General features: G+C 34.9%; 1 protein-coding gene across 2 annotated transcripts in view; it reads right to left on the bottom strand.

Annotated features, from left to right (window-relative positions):
- Positions 1-17,868, bottom strand: part of SEMA3A (semaphorin 3A) — a 223,502-nt gene that overhangs the window by 139,649 nt on the left and 65,985 nt on the right. For both annotated transcript variants that reach the window (XM_004431297.3, XM_087445785.1), the window contains exons 2-3: positions 14,113-14,270; positions 8,698-8,760 (exon numbers count right to left, since the gene is read on the bottom strand). In XM_004431297.3, the coding sequence (XP_004431354.1) occupies positions 8,698-8,760; positions 14,113-14,270 (221 nt within the window). The remainder of the gene's footprint in view (positions 1-8,697; positions 8,761-14,112; positions 14,271-17,868) is intronic.

Below are 17,868 nucleotides of genomic sequence, written 5' to 3' on the forward strand. Positions count from 1 at the left end.
AATGAAGCTTCCCTAAAAACCCAAAAGGATGCAATTCAGAGAGCTTCCAGGTTCGTTAACATATGGAGATGTGAGGAGAATGGCATGCTTCAAGAGGGCATAGAAGCTCTTCGCCCTTTCCACATGCCTTGCTCTATGCACCTCCTCCATCTGGCTGTTCTTGAGTTATATCCTTTTACAATAAGTCGGTGATACAGTAAGTAAAACATTTTCTGAGTTCTGTGAGCCCCTCTAGCAAATTAATAAAACCTGAGGAGGGGGTCGTAGAACCTCTGATTTACAGCCAGTTGGTTAGAAGTACAGGTAACAACCTGGACTTGCAACTGGCATCTAAGTCCAAGGAGGAGGTCATGAGAACCTCCAATCTACCTGGTCAGAAAGAAGCACAGGTAACAACCTGAGATTACGACTGGCATCTGAAGTGCTGGAGGGAGGGGGCAGTCTTGTAGGACTGAGCCCTCAACCTGTGGAATCTGATGCTATCTCCAGGTAGATAGTGTCAGAATTGAGTTGAATTCTCAGATACTTACTGGTACCTGAGAATTGCTTGTTGGTGTGGGGAATCCTTCATACACACTCATGTTGGAATTGGGTCTAGGAACCCTTTTAACATGTAAGAAAAGTATTCCCAGAGTTCATGTTAAATCTATGATGTGATAGTCAGTGTACCCTCAGAAATGAGTAGAAATCCATTCATGAAGATTATCAAGTGCATAAAGAAGCAGAATACTAATGATGACTATTAGAAACTACACGTCAGTTGAACTTGGAACAATCTATGTAGTCAAAAGACATTGGCCAAAATCCTTTTCTCAGAGGAACTGTCCAAATCATTCTAATGAACCTTACAGAGTATGAAATGCTTACTGTACTCTAAAAGTATGTACATTGATGCATGGGTGAAATATGATGACCAATCAAATCTAAATAATAATTTTTTAACCAATGGCAAATACGTGAATTTCATTTCAGCCATTTAAGGATACAATTGAAATTTCCAATAAAAAGGAACACAACTCAAAATCCCCAAACCCTCTGAAAGTTTTTATATAATGTGTCTTTTATAAGTGCTAGCCTTACTTTGCAAATATAAAATTAAAATGCATTTAAATTTTAATCCTGAATCTAAAAGATTTTTCAAAAAAACTAAGCTCATATATATGAGCCTTGCTCCATGGCAATTCAAACACAATACCGTCTTATTTTGCTGTATTGGTGAAACATATTAATTCAAAATATGAATGAAACCTAGTTTCTAAAATAACTTTAACAGCAAAGCTTCATTTCCCATGTATCTCCTACCTAAGATACAAAACTGGTTCATCCAATCACTTTGGAAGGAAATGTGTATCTTATAACCAAATATGATTTACATAAATGAGTTGCATTTAGAACAATACCTGGTAAATATAGTAAGCTCTCAATAAGTGTTAGCTATTATTATTACTACTACTGAATGCTGAATTTAAACTGTTATCATTCTGTTCAGTTTACCTGATATTTACCCCCAAGCAGAAATAAACATACACATGTACTTGCGCATGGAAATCTATGCTCATTTCTGTGACATTTAATAAGACAAGGTTTTCACTGGCTTTCATCAAAAATCAGGTGTCTATATAACTGAAGTGTCATCAAATTTCATCATAGGACTCATAACTAAAAATAAATAAACTGACCACAGTCTTTCATTTGTGAGAACATCTAGAGTGCCCACAAAAAATTCTAATCAATATTGTCAAGAAATGTAAAGGGTCTGTGATTTTGCCCTACTTAGACGATAACAAGTTAGCCTGACACAGTTTCATGGATGCTGGCAGAAGATATACAGCTCCTGGATCAGAGGTAAAGGACTTTATTACTCACAGAAATAGCAGTAAGAGTATCAGCATTTCTCTTGCCAGTTCCCCAAGTTCCAATTCCCACTGGGCAGTGAGAAGAAGTATCACCTTGTACATGAAGTGAGTTGCATTCTAGGAGAGGAACTCTGGGTTGAGGGAACCTGAATGTTTTATAATAGTCATAAGCATGCTGGCCATTAAATCTTGAGGGAGATGTGTTCATTGTACTAGACGGTAAGCATACCTACCCTTTGCTCTGAGAGAGACGCTATCTCTACTTCTCAAGCTTGTTTGCAAATCAGCCTTTTGCTTAAGAGGGAGATACTACCTTCCAAGTCTCTTCGCTGTACAAGTACCCTTAAAAATAGTCTGCAAAATAGGCAGTCAATGCCTCTGTTCATCAGGTATGCAGAAATGTGAGAGACCCAAGAAAAATTATCTCCCAACAATTATACATCAGGGTTTTGAGATTTAATGAAATCTTACGATTTGCGTAGAATTAGGAGGTAATTCTAACTATCCATTAAAAAAATTTTTAGGGCCAGCCTGGTGGCACAAACAGTTAAGTGCACATGCTCTGCTGTGGCGGCCTGGGGTTCGCCGGTTCAGATCCCGGGCACGCACCAATGCACTGCTTGTCAAGCCATGCTGTGGCAGTGTCCCATATAAAGTAGAGGAAGATGGGCATGGATGTTAGCCCAGGGCCAATCTTCCTCAGCAAAAAGAGGAGGATTGGTAGATGTTAGCTCAGGGCCGATCTTCCTCACACAAAAAATTAAAATTAAAAAAAAAAATTTTTAACATGCCTTGAAGTCCCTAAAATACAAAAATCAAAGTTGACGTCAACTTTGACCTTTGGAAAGTAAAGGAAGCTCAAGGACTAACATGCATTTTGGAGTATGCTTCAAATTCTCAAATGTATTCATTTGGCAAAAATTAGTGTTGCTGAGGTCCTGCAATATAAATCATGATAAAAGTGATAGGCATGTTATAATATATCATAGCATCAAAAGTGAATAACTAAGAACAAAAAAAAAAAATCCCTTAAGAATTGCAAAAATGTCCCAAAATTCAGGTGCATGATACTACACTTTGAAATGTATCCAACAATAGTGAAGTTATGAGATCTGCTTTTTTGGTTCATCTCAGATGGTTGAAATTTTGATTTCCAACTTTGTTCAAAATATTTCTAACAGTCATACGGTTGCCATTTGGTTTTACTGAAACTTAGTGCAAAGAGAGATGGTTTAGTAGGATAAACAAAGAAGATTCAGACAGCTATTGATTCAAAACAGATTCTTTCACCAGCTTAGCATATATTCCGTTTTCATTTGCAAAACAGGGTCAAGGAAGTTAATCCCTCAACAGAAATGTTATTGTGAATAACAAAGTGGATTTTAAGCACCAGAAAAATATCAAAAATGAAAGCAAAAGTGGATAATAGCAGTCAGACTAGAGATATCTGGATTGCATTTATTTCCTTATTCAGTTTCTCTGTCCAATAATATTACATATTATATAACTTTTCAAATTACAGCTCCCAAGTAACAACAACGGAAAAGTTCATGGGCATTTCACTCCTCTAATATAGAAATGCCATAACATGGTAAAGGTTTAGAACCTACAACACCAAGAAAAGAAGGCATATTAGCATATATCCTGTACATTCACTTCTACAAGAGGAAAAAATAAATAAGTTTAGATTAATGTTGTTGTCTAAATGTTATTATCAGCAGCCTAAGACACATTTATATTTTCCCTCTTTCTCCATATATGTATAAATGAAGAGAGAGGGAGAGAGAAGATTCCCTCTATACCACAAAGTCCATCTTCGTGGAACAGCTGCTCAAATTCCAGCTGCTGATTTAACATATGTGTTTGATGCAAAAACTGAGAAATGATGGCTTGCATCTTCCCAGCTGCCCAGGAGAATGGGGGAAGGGTTCAATTTTCTGTATGATGCTACACTCAGTGACACAGGAACTATGTAGGTTCAATTCAGTGGCATATCTTGACTTCCCAGATGGCTATGCCATCTTAACCACACTTAAGAATGATGCATTCTTGGGGCGGGCCCGGTGGCGCAAGTGGTTAAGTGCACGCGCTCCGCCGTGGCGGCCCGGGGTTCGCCGGTTCGGATCCCGGGCGCACACCGACGCACCGCTTGGCAAGCCATGCTGTGGCGGCGTCCCATATAAAGTAGAGGAAGATGGGCATGGATGTTAGCCTAGGGCCAATCTTCCTCAGGGGAAAAAAAAAAAAAGAGGCAGATTGGCAGATGTTAGCTCCGGCCGATCTTCCTCACAAAAAAACAAAAGAATGATGCACTCTCGGGATATATAAAATTAGCTAGTGTCTTTGCTCCACTTTCCCATTGTATTTTCCTATTGTATTCTTATATCTGAACCTAATCCCAAGAAGATAGACCTTCCTCCAGGAAGGTTTATTTAACAGAGCTTTGTTTCCAGAGGATTTTTACAGAAAACGCTAAAACCAGCAGGAAAAGGGTAAACTTGGGCTCTAGAAACCACAGAGAGCACTCAAGGAGGTTGTTAGTTTACTTTTCTATAAATGTTCAGGTCAGTTCCCATTTGGGTTACAATTCTATCTTGGAGGCCTGATGGCTACAAAACCCTCTCAAGTCTCATTCTTGTGGTTTTCAGCATCACAAGAGCTCTTTGAAAGGAATTATTGTCCATAAGCCACAGCTGACTATTATTTACTCAAGATACAGTGAAGAATTTCCCTCAAACTGTCTATGTGTCACTTTGCAAATCAGGTGTTGAATGAAAATTGTGGAAACTTTTTACCCTCGGGGCCAGCCCGGTGGCATAGCGGTTAAGTTCACACATTCTACTTCGGCGGCCCAGGGTTCTGTAGTTCGGATCCTGGGTGTGGACCTACTCACCGCTCATCAAGCCACGCTGAGGCGGCCTCCCCCATAGAGGAGCTACATCTCTACAACTATGTACTGGGGCTTTGGGGAGATAAAAGAAAAAGAGGAAGATTGGCAACAGATGTTAGCACAGGGCCAATCTTCCTCAAAAAACAAAAAAAGAATTTCCAAAGGTCTTTAAAAAAAAAACCTCTTTACCCTTAATTTTTTTTCTGATTATTTAAGAAATTATTACTAAAAATATCAACCTTTTTTTTTTATGTTTATCAAGGAAGAAATGTTACAAAGCCCAAAAAGCCAACTACTTGCTATTTTCTAAAATCATATATTAAAAAAGAAATGGAAAAAAGTGGGTCTGTATATTAAAGTCCAAAAATAATCAATAAATGGCATATATCCTATTTAAATGAAATAGATATGTAATTCAGGTACATAAATGAGGTCACCTGAAAAGTAAAATAAATTTTAATAAAATGCGTTCCAAATGCATAAAATATATTTTGAATAAAGTCAATGAAAAGCAACATTAATGGAATGAGATGGATTACCAGGAAAAGTAGTATGAAAATATATTTTCCTATTTAAATATATATTAGTGTTTGGTGTTTAGTGTTTAGAGCTAAAGGAAAAATACATTTTTCCTTGAACTAAACTATATGAAAACTGTTGTGTTTTCCTTTCATTAAATAAGTTTTAACAAAGAGAAATCAAAATCTATAACAATTGAATTGATTTAATGCAGAATGTAAAGGAATAACCAAAGCACAGACATTTTATCATGTTACATTAAGTAGTTGACTTCTAAAAAGATTAGTATGACTAATATTGCCATACCATTAAACTTTCAAAAATTTATCTCTCTCAATGCACACATAATTACCTATCTCTACCATAATGTGTAAGACGTGACTTATAAGTTTTCAGAATCTTTATTACAGGGTGCTATGAAATGATCAAGTGCCATTGATACCCTGTATCAGACTTAGCAAATGCCATATGTCTTAGTTCCTTTTACTTTAGTTCTATGAAACCCATAAGCATTTTAAGGAAGCCTGGAAAATACAACCAAGTTTCCCTTCTTAGAGAGGAAACCTCTGAAGTCATGATTAGGGTTACCCAGAAGGCACTGTGGGGATTATGACTTTATTGCAGCTGCTGAACTAACTGTATTTGGGCTAACACCAGAATCTCTCAGTGTTCAGTAGTGATAGGGAAGGAGAGCGGAGGGGAAAGCCATAAAAGATAAGGAAAATGCACTGAGATGAATTTTGGAAATCACAAACACAAAAGAATATTTGCTAACTTAGCAACTGAATGAGTTGATTCAGTCATTAAACAAAATATGCTCAGTACATGGCTTCAGTGCTTATTATAAAATCCAGATAATTTGACAGATAAGAATGGTTGTTATCTTCAATTTTCAAACTAAATTGAATTCAGAACAGTGCAACACTACAGTGGTCCTGATCATTAAAGAAAACCAAACTGGGGCCCAGTGGTTAAGTTCGGTGCACTCTGCTTCAACGGCCCGGGTTCGGTTCCCAGGCGTGGACCTACACCACTGTCCACTGGCCATGCTGAGGTAGCAACCACATACAAAATAGAGGAAGATTGGCAGAATGCTAGCTCAGGGTGATTCTTCCTCAGCAAAAAAAAAAAAGAAGTGCAAACTAATTTCATTAACGATGTTTTCACTTAGAAATTGTCTAAGCAACTCTATTTCATATACCAATAATAACAATAGTATTTTATTGTGCACTACACTCTGTGTAATAATTTCACTTGTGATTATTTGAGTCTTACAGGAATGCTGTGAGCTGGTTATTATTATACCCATAAACTTGATGAGACCAGAATAGGTAAAATATTTATTTGAATATCTATTGCTTATTATCTGCGTGTTATTAGGCAAGTTCAAATCCATATATGCCACAGAACACCAAAAACTTTATCAGAGGCACAGAAATTTTTATCTCAGTTCTGGCATAGTACTCAAAACATTGCAAAAATTTTGAATGGGAAAAGATCTTGAATGAATATTCTGAATCATTATACTTCTTGATCAAGAAAACAGGGGTAATGATACTCACCTCATAAAGTTATTGTTAAAACTACATTTACAAAATACTATTTAAATTATCATAGTACTTGGCACAGAAAAGATTCTCAATAATTATATGTTTCCATGTCTTCACCTGTTAAACTTTAATAGAAAGGGAGAAAGACTGTGTTTTTCAAAGTCACAGTTGTATACAGGTAGAATCTCTATTTCTATCCATCCTTAATTATTATCACATTGAAATCTTTCAACATAATTTATTAATGGTAAACATGACATTTTGATGTTAATAAATTTCTGTATTCAGTTATATTTTTTGCCTTATACTTCTGACGTATTTTCTACTTTTAAATAATCTTCACAAAAACTAGTAAACTTGCTTCTTACAAGTAAAATACGTAATGTCCCATTCAATGGATAAGATACTAAAGCCCCCCAAAATTAAGGTACTTGTTCAAGTACAATTAATGAGCCAGTGGGGGTATCAACATAAAATTCTTGGCTTCTCTAGACTCCTACTTCATTCTTTCTATTTATTCCTTTCCAACCATCCCAACATATGTATCAATTTGGGATAATATAAAATTTGATAGAACAGGTTTTTTCGTCTACTTTCACACACCCAGAAAAATGTTTACTGTACTATGTATAATGTATACATACATACAGTATATATACATACATACATACTGTGCAGGTATACTGTAACTTATAATCATTATATTTAAAATGAAATTTTCAAGGATGAAATTCCCATGCTTGCTGATATGCAATTAATCAAAGATGGGGAATACCTGTGCTTTATGCTCCTTTATCTACCTTCCTTCACCTATAGTCAACACTGCTACCAGATTGAGGCATTCTTTTCCCACGAACTCAGATTCTATCTCTAAAACATTCTGAACAAATACATCATCTAAGGCAACTGCTATCAATCAATCAAGTTGTCCCTGGAAAATATCTATATATCTATATACAAACACACAGGTTGATTTTTGTCTTTAGGCACATAGGATAAAGTTCTTCTAAATGCTAATACACAGACAAAACTTTTAAATTTATTTTCTTGTGTTTTAGACATCCAAAAATGTTTAAGACATAAAATAATACAAATATATTCTTTAAGTCCTGTAATTCATTTTAATTTATTGATTTAAATGATTATAACTGCTTTTCGTGATCTGTGCAAATACTTGGCTATATCTCAAACCAATGGCCCACTTAATTTTACTGACAAAGTTTACCTCAGGAAAAACGGCCTCTACCATTTTACAATGGTAAAACCATTGTAGGGATTGCTTACCATTCATCTTTTGTTCCATAGTACCCAGGACCATGCCTGTTAAACAGTCATTTCTCAATCCATATTTATTTAAGGAATGAATGCATGAAAAGAAGGAAGGAGGGAGGAAGAAAGGGGAAAAAAGAAGAAAGGCAGGAAGCAAAAAAGGGAGGAAAGGAAAAGAAAGAAAAGGAAGGGAATGGAAAGAAGGAAGGCTGGGTAATTTAATCATGATGACTCAGAGGTAGAAAAATTTCATATCATTCAAAATGAATTAACATATGAAAACCAATCTGTACAAAGAAGTTGACTTACAGAGTATAAGTATATATGCTACAAAACTGCATTTTGTTAATTTTTTGCATATATATAAATTATCAAAGGGAACATATTTTTGCTTTATTTAGGTGATTGTTATTTTTACCCACTTTCTTTATATAAAACTGTCAATGCTCTACATAAAAACGTCGATATCCAAAATTAAATATTATTTTGTTTCTAAAAAGTGATTAAGGCCACAAGTAAAGCATGGTGTTTAATATAACGCCGAACAAAAATGATGACAGAGTAATAAATCACTTACGTAATTACTAAAATAATTTAGTGGATTGATACTTACCAGGATATCTTTTCCAGCCCATTTGCATTCATCCCGTCTGGTGTAAGATACAGGCCACACAATCTAAGGGCAGAGAAGAAACATTATTTTATGCCAATTAAGCTCTCTAAAAGATCCAACATTATAGTCTGTTAGACAAAGCTGGGGCAACTGAGATAAAGTTCCATAAAGCATTATATGGCCAAAACCTCTCAGTTTAGACTTTACAGTGGCATCAGTTAATTGGTATAAACTTAAATCATGCTTTCTCCATCTATCTGTTAGGCTTTGCTGTATATGACAGTTGAGCAATAAAGAAATTTATATAGTCAACAGATCTGAGCAGTGCGCAGTGGAAAGAACTGTAAGGCAGGTTGGGAGAGGGAGATCATCCTAAGAGGATTTGAGAGTCTAGTGAAGAAAGGTAGAAAGAGGCAAAGAGTGTGGCTTACATTCTTCTAAATGAATCAGTCTTTGTCATGAAATAGTTACTGTGAAATTTTAAAAATGGGTGCTCTGGATCCTTTTCCCTAATCCAAATCTCAGCATGACATGCTAGAATGGACAACTGATAGGGTTAGAAAATCCATCTTAGAAAAAAAATTTTTTTGTTTTTTTTTGGACAAGGAAAAAAGGTAAGAGTAGCGTTGTATACTTTCAGGAGATAAAGGAAGAAATAAAGAAGCAAATAGAGGGCCAGCCCCGTGGCTTAGTGGTTAAGTGCACGCGCTCCGCTACTGGCGGCCTGGGTTCGGATCCTGGGCGCGCACCGACGCACCGCTTCTCTGGCCATGCTGAGGCCGCGTCCCACATACAGCAACTAGAAGGATGTACAATTACGATGTACAGCTATCTACCGGGGCTTTGAGGAAAAAAAAAAAGGAAGATTAGCATGGATGTTAGCTCAGGGCTGATCTTCCTCACCAAAAAAAAAAAAAAAAAAAGAAGAAGCAAATAGCCATAAAAAAAAAAAACCCTCCCCACTGTGGGCAAAACTTAGACTAATTGAGAAATATTTATTTCTGTTTTCATCCCTAATATTTGGTCTTCATCTTTTCAAAGTTTCCTATATTGTATGAACACAGTGACAGTGGTAGATAAACCAAGGTGTTACTGGTGGCTTAGAGGACTGTGGATGCATTTCCCTCAATAATATTAATGCAAATACCCTCAACTAAATTTTAATATAAAATTTTTCAGTTCCCCCGAGAAATTCCAGTGTCTCCCATTTGTATTGGGGCAGAACAATTTAATGTTTTTTTATTCATCTTTCTCTTCTGGTAACATTAGTTAATTTCAGGGGAAAAGAAGTTGTATGTAAAAGAAAAATCTAGAGATGATGGCAGTTAATCATTCATGTCTGCTAGAAAGCTTTTAGTATCAAAATGACTGATTATCATTCATTTGGGAACCTCTAGATAATTCAATATAAATGGTCATAAACTTGGGCAGAGGCAAAGATATTCAATCTAGGGAATTAAAAAGCCAAATACAACCATTTATAAACAAGAATTTAGGACATACTGAAATAATGTATGATGACATGACAAATGCATTTCAGGTCTATGTCAGAATTATAAAAGCCCTAAAAATTTTTGGATATGCATTCATTTTTACCGTTTGAAGCTCTTAATTTATGTATTCCTTTCTTTTTTCATGTGCTTTTCTTTTCATATAAGTTTGTGTATGTAAATTAAAACTATCATTTGACATATTCCCCAAGTTGTTTACAAAGTAGTAACATAATAAAAAGCATCCAAGAATACAATCCTTACAAGTACAATTAACAATCCTTACATCCTTACAATTAACATTACCCTGACTCCTAAATTACTGGGGCAATTGCTGGGCAGTTCCCTTCCACAGGTTCCACAGCCCTATCTTTACATTGACTATGGAAAGGTCAAGTGATCCATTCTTTTTTAAAGTTTACAATGGAGGAGGATCAAATATAAATGTTCACAACACAAATAACACAGAACAGAGCTAAGATTTATTGACTTTCATATTCAGATTTCTAGCTAGACTGTGCAAAAATCACAGATTATTAAAACAGATAATATTTTAATTCAAAAAGTTTAAATTTTTGAGTTGTTTTCTCAGTTTCCTAGCTCTTGATTGTTGGTGTTGAGATAGTATCGGCCTCATTTTGTGATTTCTCTCTTATGTCAAATACTAATAAATAATTTTGATAACATTCATGCTAAATTCTCTCAGCCTTAGAGGAAAATGTACTCTTTCTAGAGTTCAAGAGTAAAAAAAAAATGTTTTTTAAGCTTAAAGATTTGGCATGAGTAAAATACATTTTGATATAGAAAATGATCTTTTGGAAAGCAATTTGATCAGGATAAGTATAAGTTAGGGGAATAAATATATACATATAATTAATTGTCTTTCCAACAGTGTCCATTTCCATGAAGAATAATTCCTAACTTTTTGGTTAGATTTGTTAACCTGTTGGTATTTTTTCTTCTTTGCTCAAAAATTTTTCAGTTAGCTAACAATGTCTAAATACCTTATCCTCATATTCAAAGTGCTTCATGATCTATTTTACACTTTCCCTTCTTTATGCCTGCATGCTGCTACTCCTGGCAGCCTCTCTTTCTTATTATTTAATAAGCATTTATGCCTTGAAGAAATTGCACTCTTGGGGCCGGCCTGATGGGGTAGCAGTTAAGTGACCGCGTTCCGCTGCGGCGGCCCGGGGTTCAGATCCCTGGCGTGCACAAATGTGCCGCTTGTCAAGCCATGCTGTGGCGGTGTCCCATAGGAAGTGGAGGAAGATGGGCACGGATGTTAGCCCAGGGCCAGTCTTCCTCAGCAAAAAGAGGAGGATTAGCAGATGTTAGCTCAGGGCTGATCTTCCTCACAAAAAAAAAAAAAGAAAGAAATTGCACTCTTTTATGAAAGCCAAGAATCTTTCCAGGGTCCTTCCAAATCTGAGAATGTGTTTTTGTCTTTAACAGGGATTGGCCTAGTATTTACCTTTATGCTCATACATCTTATCTTTAATATTATCTTGTAAGTTCCTCAAGAATTATTTATGAAATACTAGAGTATCTTCTATAGAGTTTATCACAATAGTAGATGCTTAGGAAAACGTTGTTGAATAACATTATACATAGGTTAAAAAGAGCATTAATAAACAAACAAGTAAATTGTATTTACTTTTATAAACAGTGTGATATAATTAAAATTAAATAACATGTTTGGAATGGATGTTTTAAAATTAGAAATATGTCTTCTATTATTAGAATAACGATTTTAAACTCATGAGCAGGAGCTATAACAGGAACACTATGATATTGAGCAAGTCATCTAACTTTTATTTAATTCTTTATTTCAGTATATATTTATTACAAATCTAGCTGGTGGAAGATACTGTGATATATCCTGGGCATACAAATGGCTGTAGGATTTTTCTCACCTATAAAATAGTAGCTTGTCTTATATGATAAGTTAGTTCTTTTCAATTTTAGAATCAATTGAATATATAAACCAAATTGAAAATATTTATTCAGATAAAAACATTAAATGCATTATATATATTCTGAAGTGATATGTGCTTAATGTCTACCTATAAATATATAAATATTTATATTCATATATATGTTTTACAAAATGTTAAAAATGTCATAAACACTGAAAATATGAACTGATATAATCTCCTATTATAAAACATCGAATTTCCCTTAAGCATTTTAGATTTTTCATTCATTTTATAAAGAATGGTTTCCTTTCACTAAGAAAAATATTTTTATCATTTCAGAAAAACAAATGAATAACCAGTGTTTTTTAGATAATAGATAATCTTAGGGATATTCTTATCATCTGAGGAGGCTAAGAAATCAAACAGATTGAAAAGTCAGAAAAGAAATATCCAAGGTGATTTTTAAATGCCATATCTTAATTCTAAATTTTATCAGTAAGAGCATTGCCATTTTATATGACTATATGTAATGAATCAAATATCTTTATACATAAGTTAGAAGTTTAGTGTTTGGGTAATAAAAGAAAATAAAGTCTTAGGTTTAGTGGTATACTCTATTAGAGATATTAATTAGCTTTGAATTTAAATCTTCACTGTATCCCAAAAGCAACATTCTTCAACCAGAACAAAAGCTTTTTACAATTCTGTTACTTTTTAAAAATTAATGTCTAATATCTTACAGTTTATAAGAAGTTGAGGCACACCACTTTAAAGCCCTCAGTGTTAAGAAGACACAAAACTAACATACATAACTACTGCAGTGTATGTACTCTAAAAAGCATGTTACACTAGCACTCTTGCGAAAGCTGTTGCATAAAGATCTTTGTTCCTCAGAGAATTAAGACTGGAAATATTGACTGAAAAAAAATGGTTGACTTAGAGTACAGCATATAGACTCAGTAGCACAATTTCCACTAATTTGTCAATCTGTTTATTTTCCAAACTATACAGCTTATTAATTAAATAAGCCAGAAACACTATAAAGAATAAGAATAAAACTTATAGATTGCTAGTGTCTAAATAACCACATGCGCAAAAGCCTGACACTGAAAACTGATCTTCCAGATCAGGATTTGGCAAACTTCTTGTTTAAAAGGCCAGATAGTAAATATTTTAGGCTTTGTGAGCCAGATGATCTCTATCACAACTACTCAACTCTGCCATTGTAGAACAAAAGCAGAGAGAGGCAACATATAAATGAATGAGAGTTTCTACATTCCAATAAACTTTATTTACACACACAGGTGACATGTCAGATGGGCATGTGTATAATGACTGATAAACTCTGCATTTGCAGGGAACATAGAGAGATGTATAAATTTATACATAATATACAGAGTACATGAAATCAGCTATGATATATTTCTATAATGGTTCAAGTATTTAATTCTATGCAGGAAAATGATATAGCTGTGGAAGGATAAGCTCAAGTTAGTACTTCTTATAATGATCATTGAAAATACTATGGTGTCTTCCTCAACGATTTTATGGTTTACTGCATCCATTGATTTGTAATAATCAAATTAATGCATTATTTTTATTTGCATCTTAAGAGATAAAATATTAAACAATTTTTTCAGTTATCACACTGTTTTTTTTTTGTGTGGTTTTTTTGTGTGTGTGAGGAAGACCAGCCCTGAGCTAACATCTGATGCCAATCATCCTCTTTTTTTTTTGCTGAGGAAGACTGGCCTTGAGCTAACATCCGTGCCCATCTTCCTCTACTTTATATGGGATGGTGCCACAGCATGGCTTAACAAGCGGTGCGTCGGTGCACACCTGGGATTCGAACCGGCGAACCCCAGGCCGCCACAGCGGAGCGCGCACACTTAACCACTTGCGCCACCGGGCCGGCCCCCAGTATCACCCTGTTAAATAGCTAAAGAATTCCTTATAACTTGCGTTGTTTCAAAAGAACTACAGTATATGTATTAGAATACAGATACCTTTTGAAAATCCTTGATATTAACCAGGTTGAATGAAAATATGTGATCCTTTGCTCCAACATACAGCCTACTCCGTTCCTCATCCAAAAGGAAGGTATGATAACTGGAGCTGTTGGCCAAGCCATTGAAAGTGATCACATTGTTGGAGTCCAACATTTCTGCAAGGCAACAAAGCAAGACATTGGGTGTTAATGTGAGGTCTTACATGAGCACAGACTATTGGTACACGGTAATGTGACTACTGCCTGCTGTAGTGACCAATCAGTGGTTATTCTTCATGGTACTAAGCAATATACAGGAGCCAATTTTTTTTACATCTCATTTTGAAATCAAAGTTATATTCACTAGTTTGCTGATTTCATACTCAAGACCACACACTCCTACAGAAGAAAGAGAGAGAAATATCTTGTCCACACAACTGGTCTGATAGAATTTCTTTGCAAGTAGTGATGGATTAGAATGGTCACTATTGCACATAAAATGTCTTTAATTTTACAAAGACTTGTTTAAGTGGTTTCATTTACTCTAAGTCATTAGCTAGAAGGATAAGTATAGGGGCCAACAGAGCAGAAGTAGTATGGGGGAAACACTGTTTAACCTCCTAGGTCGTTTGAGACCCCTTATTATTGAGGAATTTTAATATGTCCTTTTGATCATTAAATCATTAACTCCACCATCTAAATCCTTAGTAAGATTTGTAACTGACATATATAAAGAAATTGAGTTAGGCTTTTATGAAAACATGAATTAAGTTAATTTTACTATCTGACCACAATTTTTCGGTTTGTTATCGCTCTCCAATTTGCTTTTGCTGTGAATGGGCAAATATTGAACTTTTAGGCCTACACCTTAAGTGAGAAAAATATTTTCAGATAAAAATAACATTCATTGTAAGTGCACTTTTGCATTAGAAAGGTAATTGCTGATAATTACCAAAGAGGTTTCTTTTAAATATCTGCTTCAAACGAAATTATGTATATATATGTATACCACCACAACCCCCCCTCCACGTGATGGAAATGTTGAAGATTCTCCAAAACTGTGTTTTGAATCAATGATTCAGATTTTTACAGTGCACATATAGTAGAACACTTTCATCAGTATCCATAAAATGTACAATGTGCCTTCCAAAGAGAGGAAGCGGCAATGTAGCTTCTTTCTTTGTCCCAGCCCTACACCCGGACATTGGCCATTTGATAAACTGCCTTGCTTTATCTATTTCTCCTTCTCCATCTGATCAAAAATATTATTTCAATAAATGATAAAGTTCAAACTCCTTAACTTAGCATTAAAGGACAGGTCACCACCACTTGAGTTTAGACCCCACCCCAGTACTCCTCCTCATTGCCTCTACTCCCTGCAGAAAAACATGCTCTGTAGTCGTCCACTTTTTAGCCTTTGCTGCCATTGTTCTTGACATGTACAACTATATGCCACCTGATAAAATAGTATCCACTCTTCCAAGCTGGTTCCAATGCAACAGAATTAATTTCTTTGTAACATTCTGCTTGAATTAATCTTATAACTTGCATCACACTGTCAATTATTACAATCATTCATACAGATGACTTATCTACCAGAATTAACATTTCCTCATGTCAGGAAATATATAATTAATAGCTCATCATCCACTACTCACATGGTTTCTTTTCCATATTACCAGGTCAATAAATATTAAATTGAATGTCTATCTATCTTATACACAAAATTACAAGAATTGTTAACAAATTGTTAAAAGATGCTTTTCTAATTTCTTCCAGAGAAACAGTATAATACTGGGCTGGTCTTGTCCCACCCCCAACCCTAGCCAAAAAAAAAGGAGGAAAGGAAGGAGGCAAGAATGGAAGGAAGGAGGGGAGGAAGGACGAGATCAAGGGAAAGAGTTTCATTCATGTGAGTCATATCTAAAATAAATGAGAGCTATTATTAGTCTTCACAGAGAAAGAACAGAGAATCTACTACATAATATCTGAATTTAAATGTCATTCCTCTCACCAGTGCCCAAATGACTGCAAAATATCAACGCTACTCGGAGTCATTATAAGACTGTAATTTCAGGTACTCCAAGTTGTGTGAGGAGGAAAAGGGCTACTACCAGAGGCAGGGGCTATATCACTGGATATATTCATAGGATGACTGAATGGCTGTTTAAGGGGATCTGTTTATCAAATAGATTAGATGCCCTTCACTTACCTTTCCAATTCTAAACTCTGTAATTCTACCCTAATAACAGAGAGACCAAACTAAAGGTTGCAAGGCAAACTAAAAAAAAAAAAAAAAAAAAAAAAAAAAAAAAAAAGGCCAGCTGAGTCTAAACCAAGATAATTACATGGAGATATTAATCAATGGGAGGAGACAGAATGGTAGATTTTAAATGGAAATGCATAGAAACTACGTAAGGGAGCTCTAAGCATCAAGTGGAAGAAGTTATAGGAAGATAACTACTATAGCCATAGAACATGGAGTCATCCAGTGACAGGTAAAAAACACAAGCATCGCCACAGTACTTATTTACTAGGTATGCAAACTAGGACGAGCTCCTTATGCTACCTGGGCCTCAGTTTTTGGAAGATGGGGTTAATAACATATCTTCCAAGAGTTACTGTGAAGGTGAAATTAGATAATTCATGTAAAATATTGAGAACAATAGTTCTCATAGTAAGCACTCAATTAAAGATTACCTGTTTGAGGTTAAATGCTAATATGTTCAATCTTCTTGACCAGAAGTTATGATCTAGATGGGCAGACTGAAAAAAATACCTTTCTACCTACCTTACCAACTGTGCTAAACTTGTTAGCATCACTAATTTTGTACAGTAAGGGGATAAATAAGAAAAACAATATGCTCTTTGATTTACATTAATATTAAATGTAATGGTCATTTTAAGAACAGTGAAGTATTATTTTTTCTTTGCCAATTTCTGTACTCTGAACTTTGAATAATAAAAATAATGACTTTCTATATCATAATTCCAAACAATGAAAATGTTCATCCAATTGAAAAATACGTTACAGGTTGATTTTGTAAAATAGCTCAGGGAGAATTATTGGTCCCTAGGTACAGGTAACTCAAAGAAAAGTCTTGAGTGGTTTATGTGCGAAATCACTCTGACAACACTTTAAAAAATGTTACTGCTGGATCATTTCATTAAACAAAAAGATAATATTTTCCTGGAGTACGAGTTAGCAGCTGTTTTCCTTTGCTTTCAGATGTACTTAATTTTGCTTCATCATTACTTTTGCTTCAGTTTCTTTAGATGTTCCTTTCTATCAAGGACTTTTTACATTGTTTTATTACTGAGAGAAGAGACTTTTTGAGACCCTCATGACAAGGAGCCATGGCAAATTCTGGATTGCTTAGGTTATCTCACTGCTTCCCAGGGCAAAAATATCGCCGTTAAAATCAGAGACCTTTTCTCTAAATCAAGATCTCACATTCTTTAATATTCTGTTTTCCTTATTTACGATTTTGTTTTTCCTATATGTGGACACAGTCAGCTGCAATTCATATTAAATAACTTCAACTTTGACTCTACTCCTTGAGAATTTTAGGTGTTTCTTTTCAGCTTCTGTTATGTAAATCTTACCATTACATAAACTGGTATTGGAACGAAAATAAATATTCAGTAATGTGAGATGTAATATTTAATATTCTGCTACCTTCTCACATCTTGCCTATGTTCATCTTTAGTCAAACAACAACAACAAATGTTATTTTAAAGAACAACCTAAATTTCCATAGCATCACCGTGACTA

The sequence above is a fragment of the Ceratotherium simum genome, chromosome 1, assembly GCF_057802395.1.
Source record: "Ceratotherium simum simum isolate JZ-2026a chromosome 1, ASM5780239v1, whole genome shotgun sequence".
Taxonomy (NCBI): Eukaryota; Metazoa; Chordata; class Mammalia; order Perissodactyla; family Rhinocerotidae; genus Ceratotherium; species Ceratotherium simum.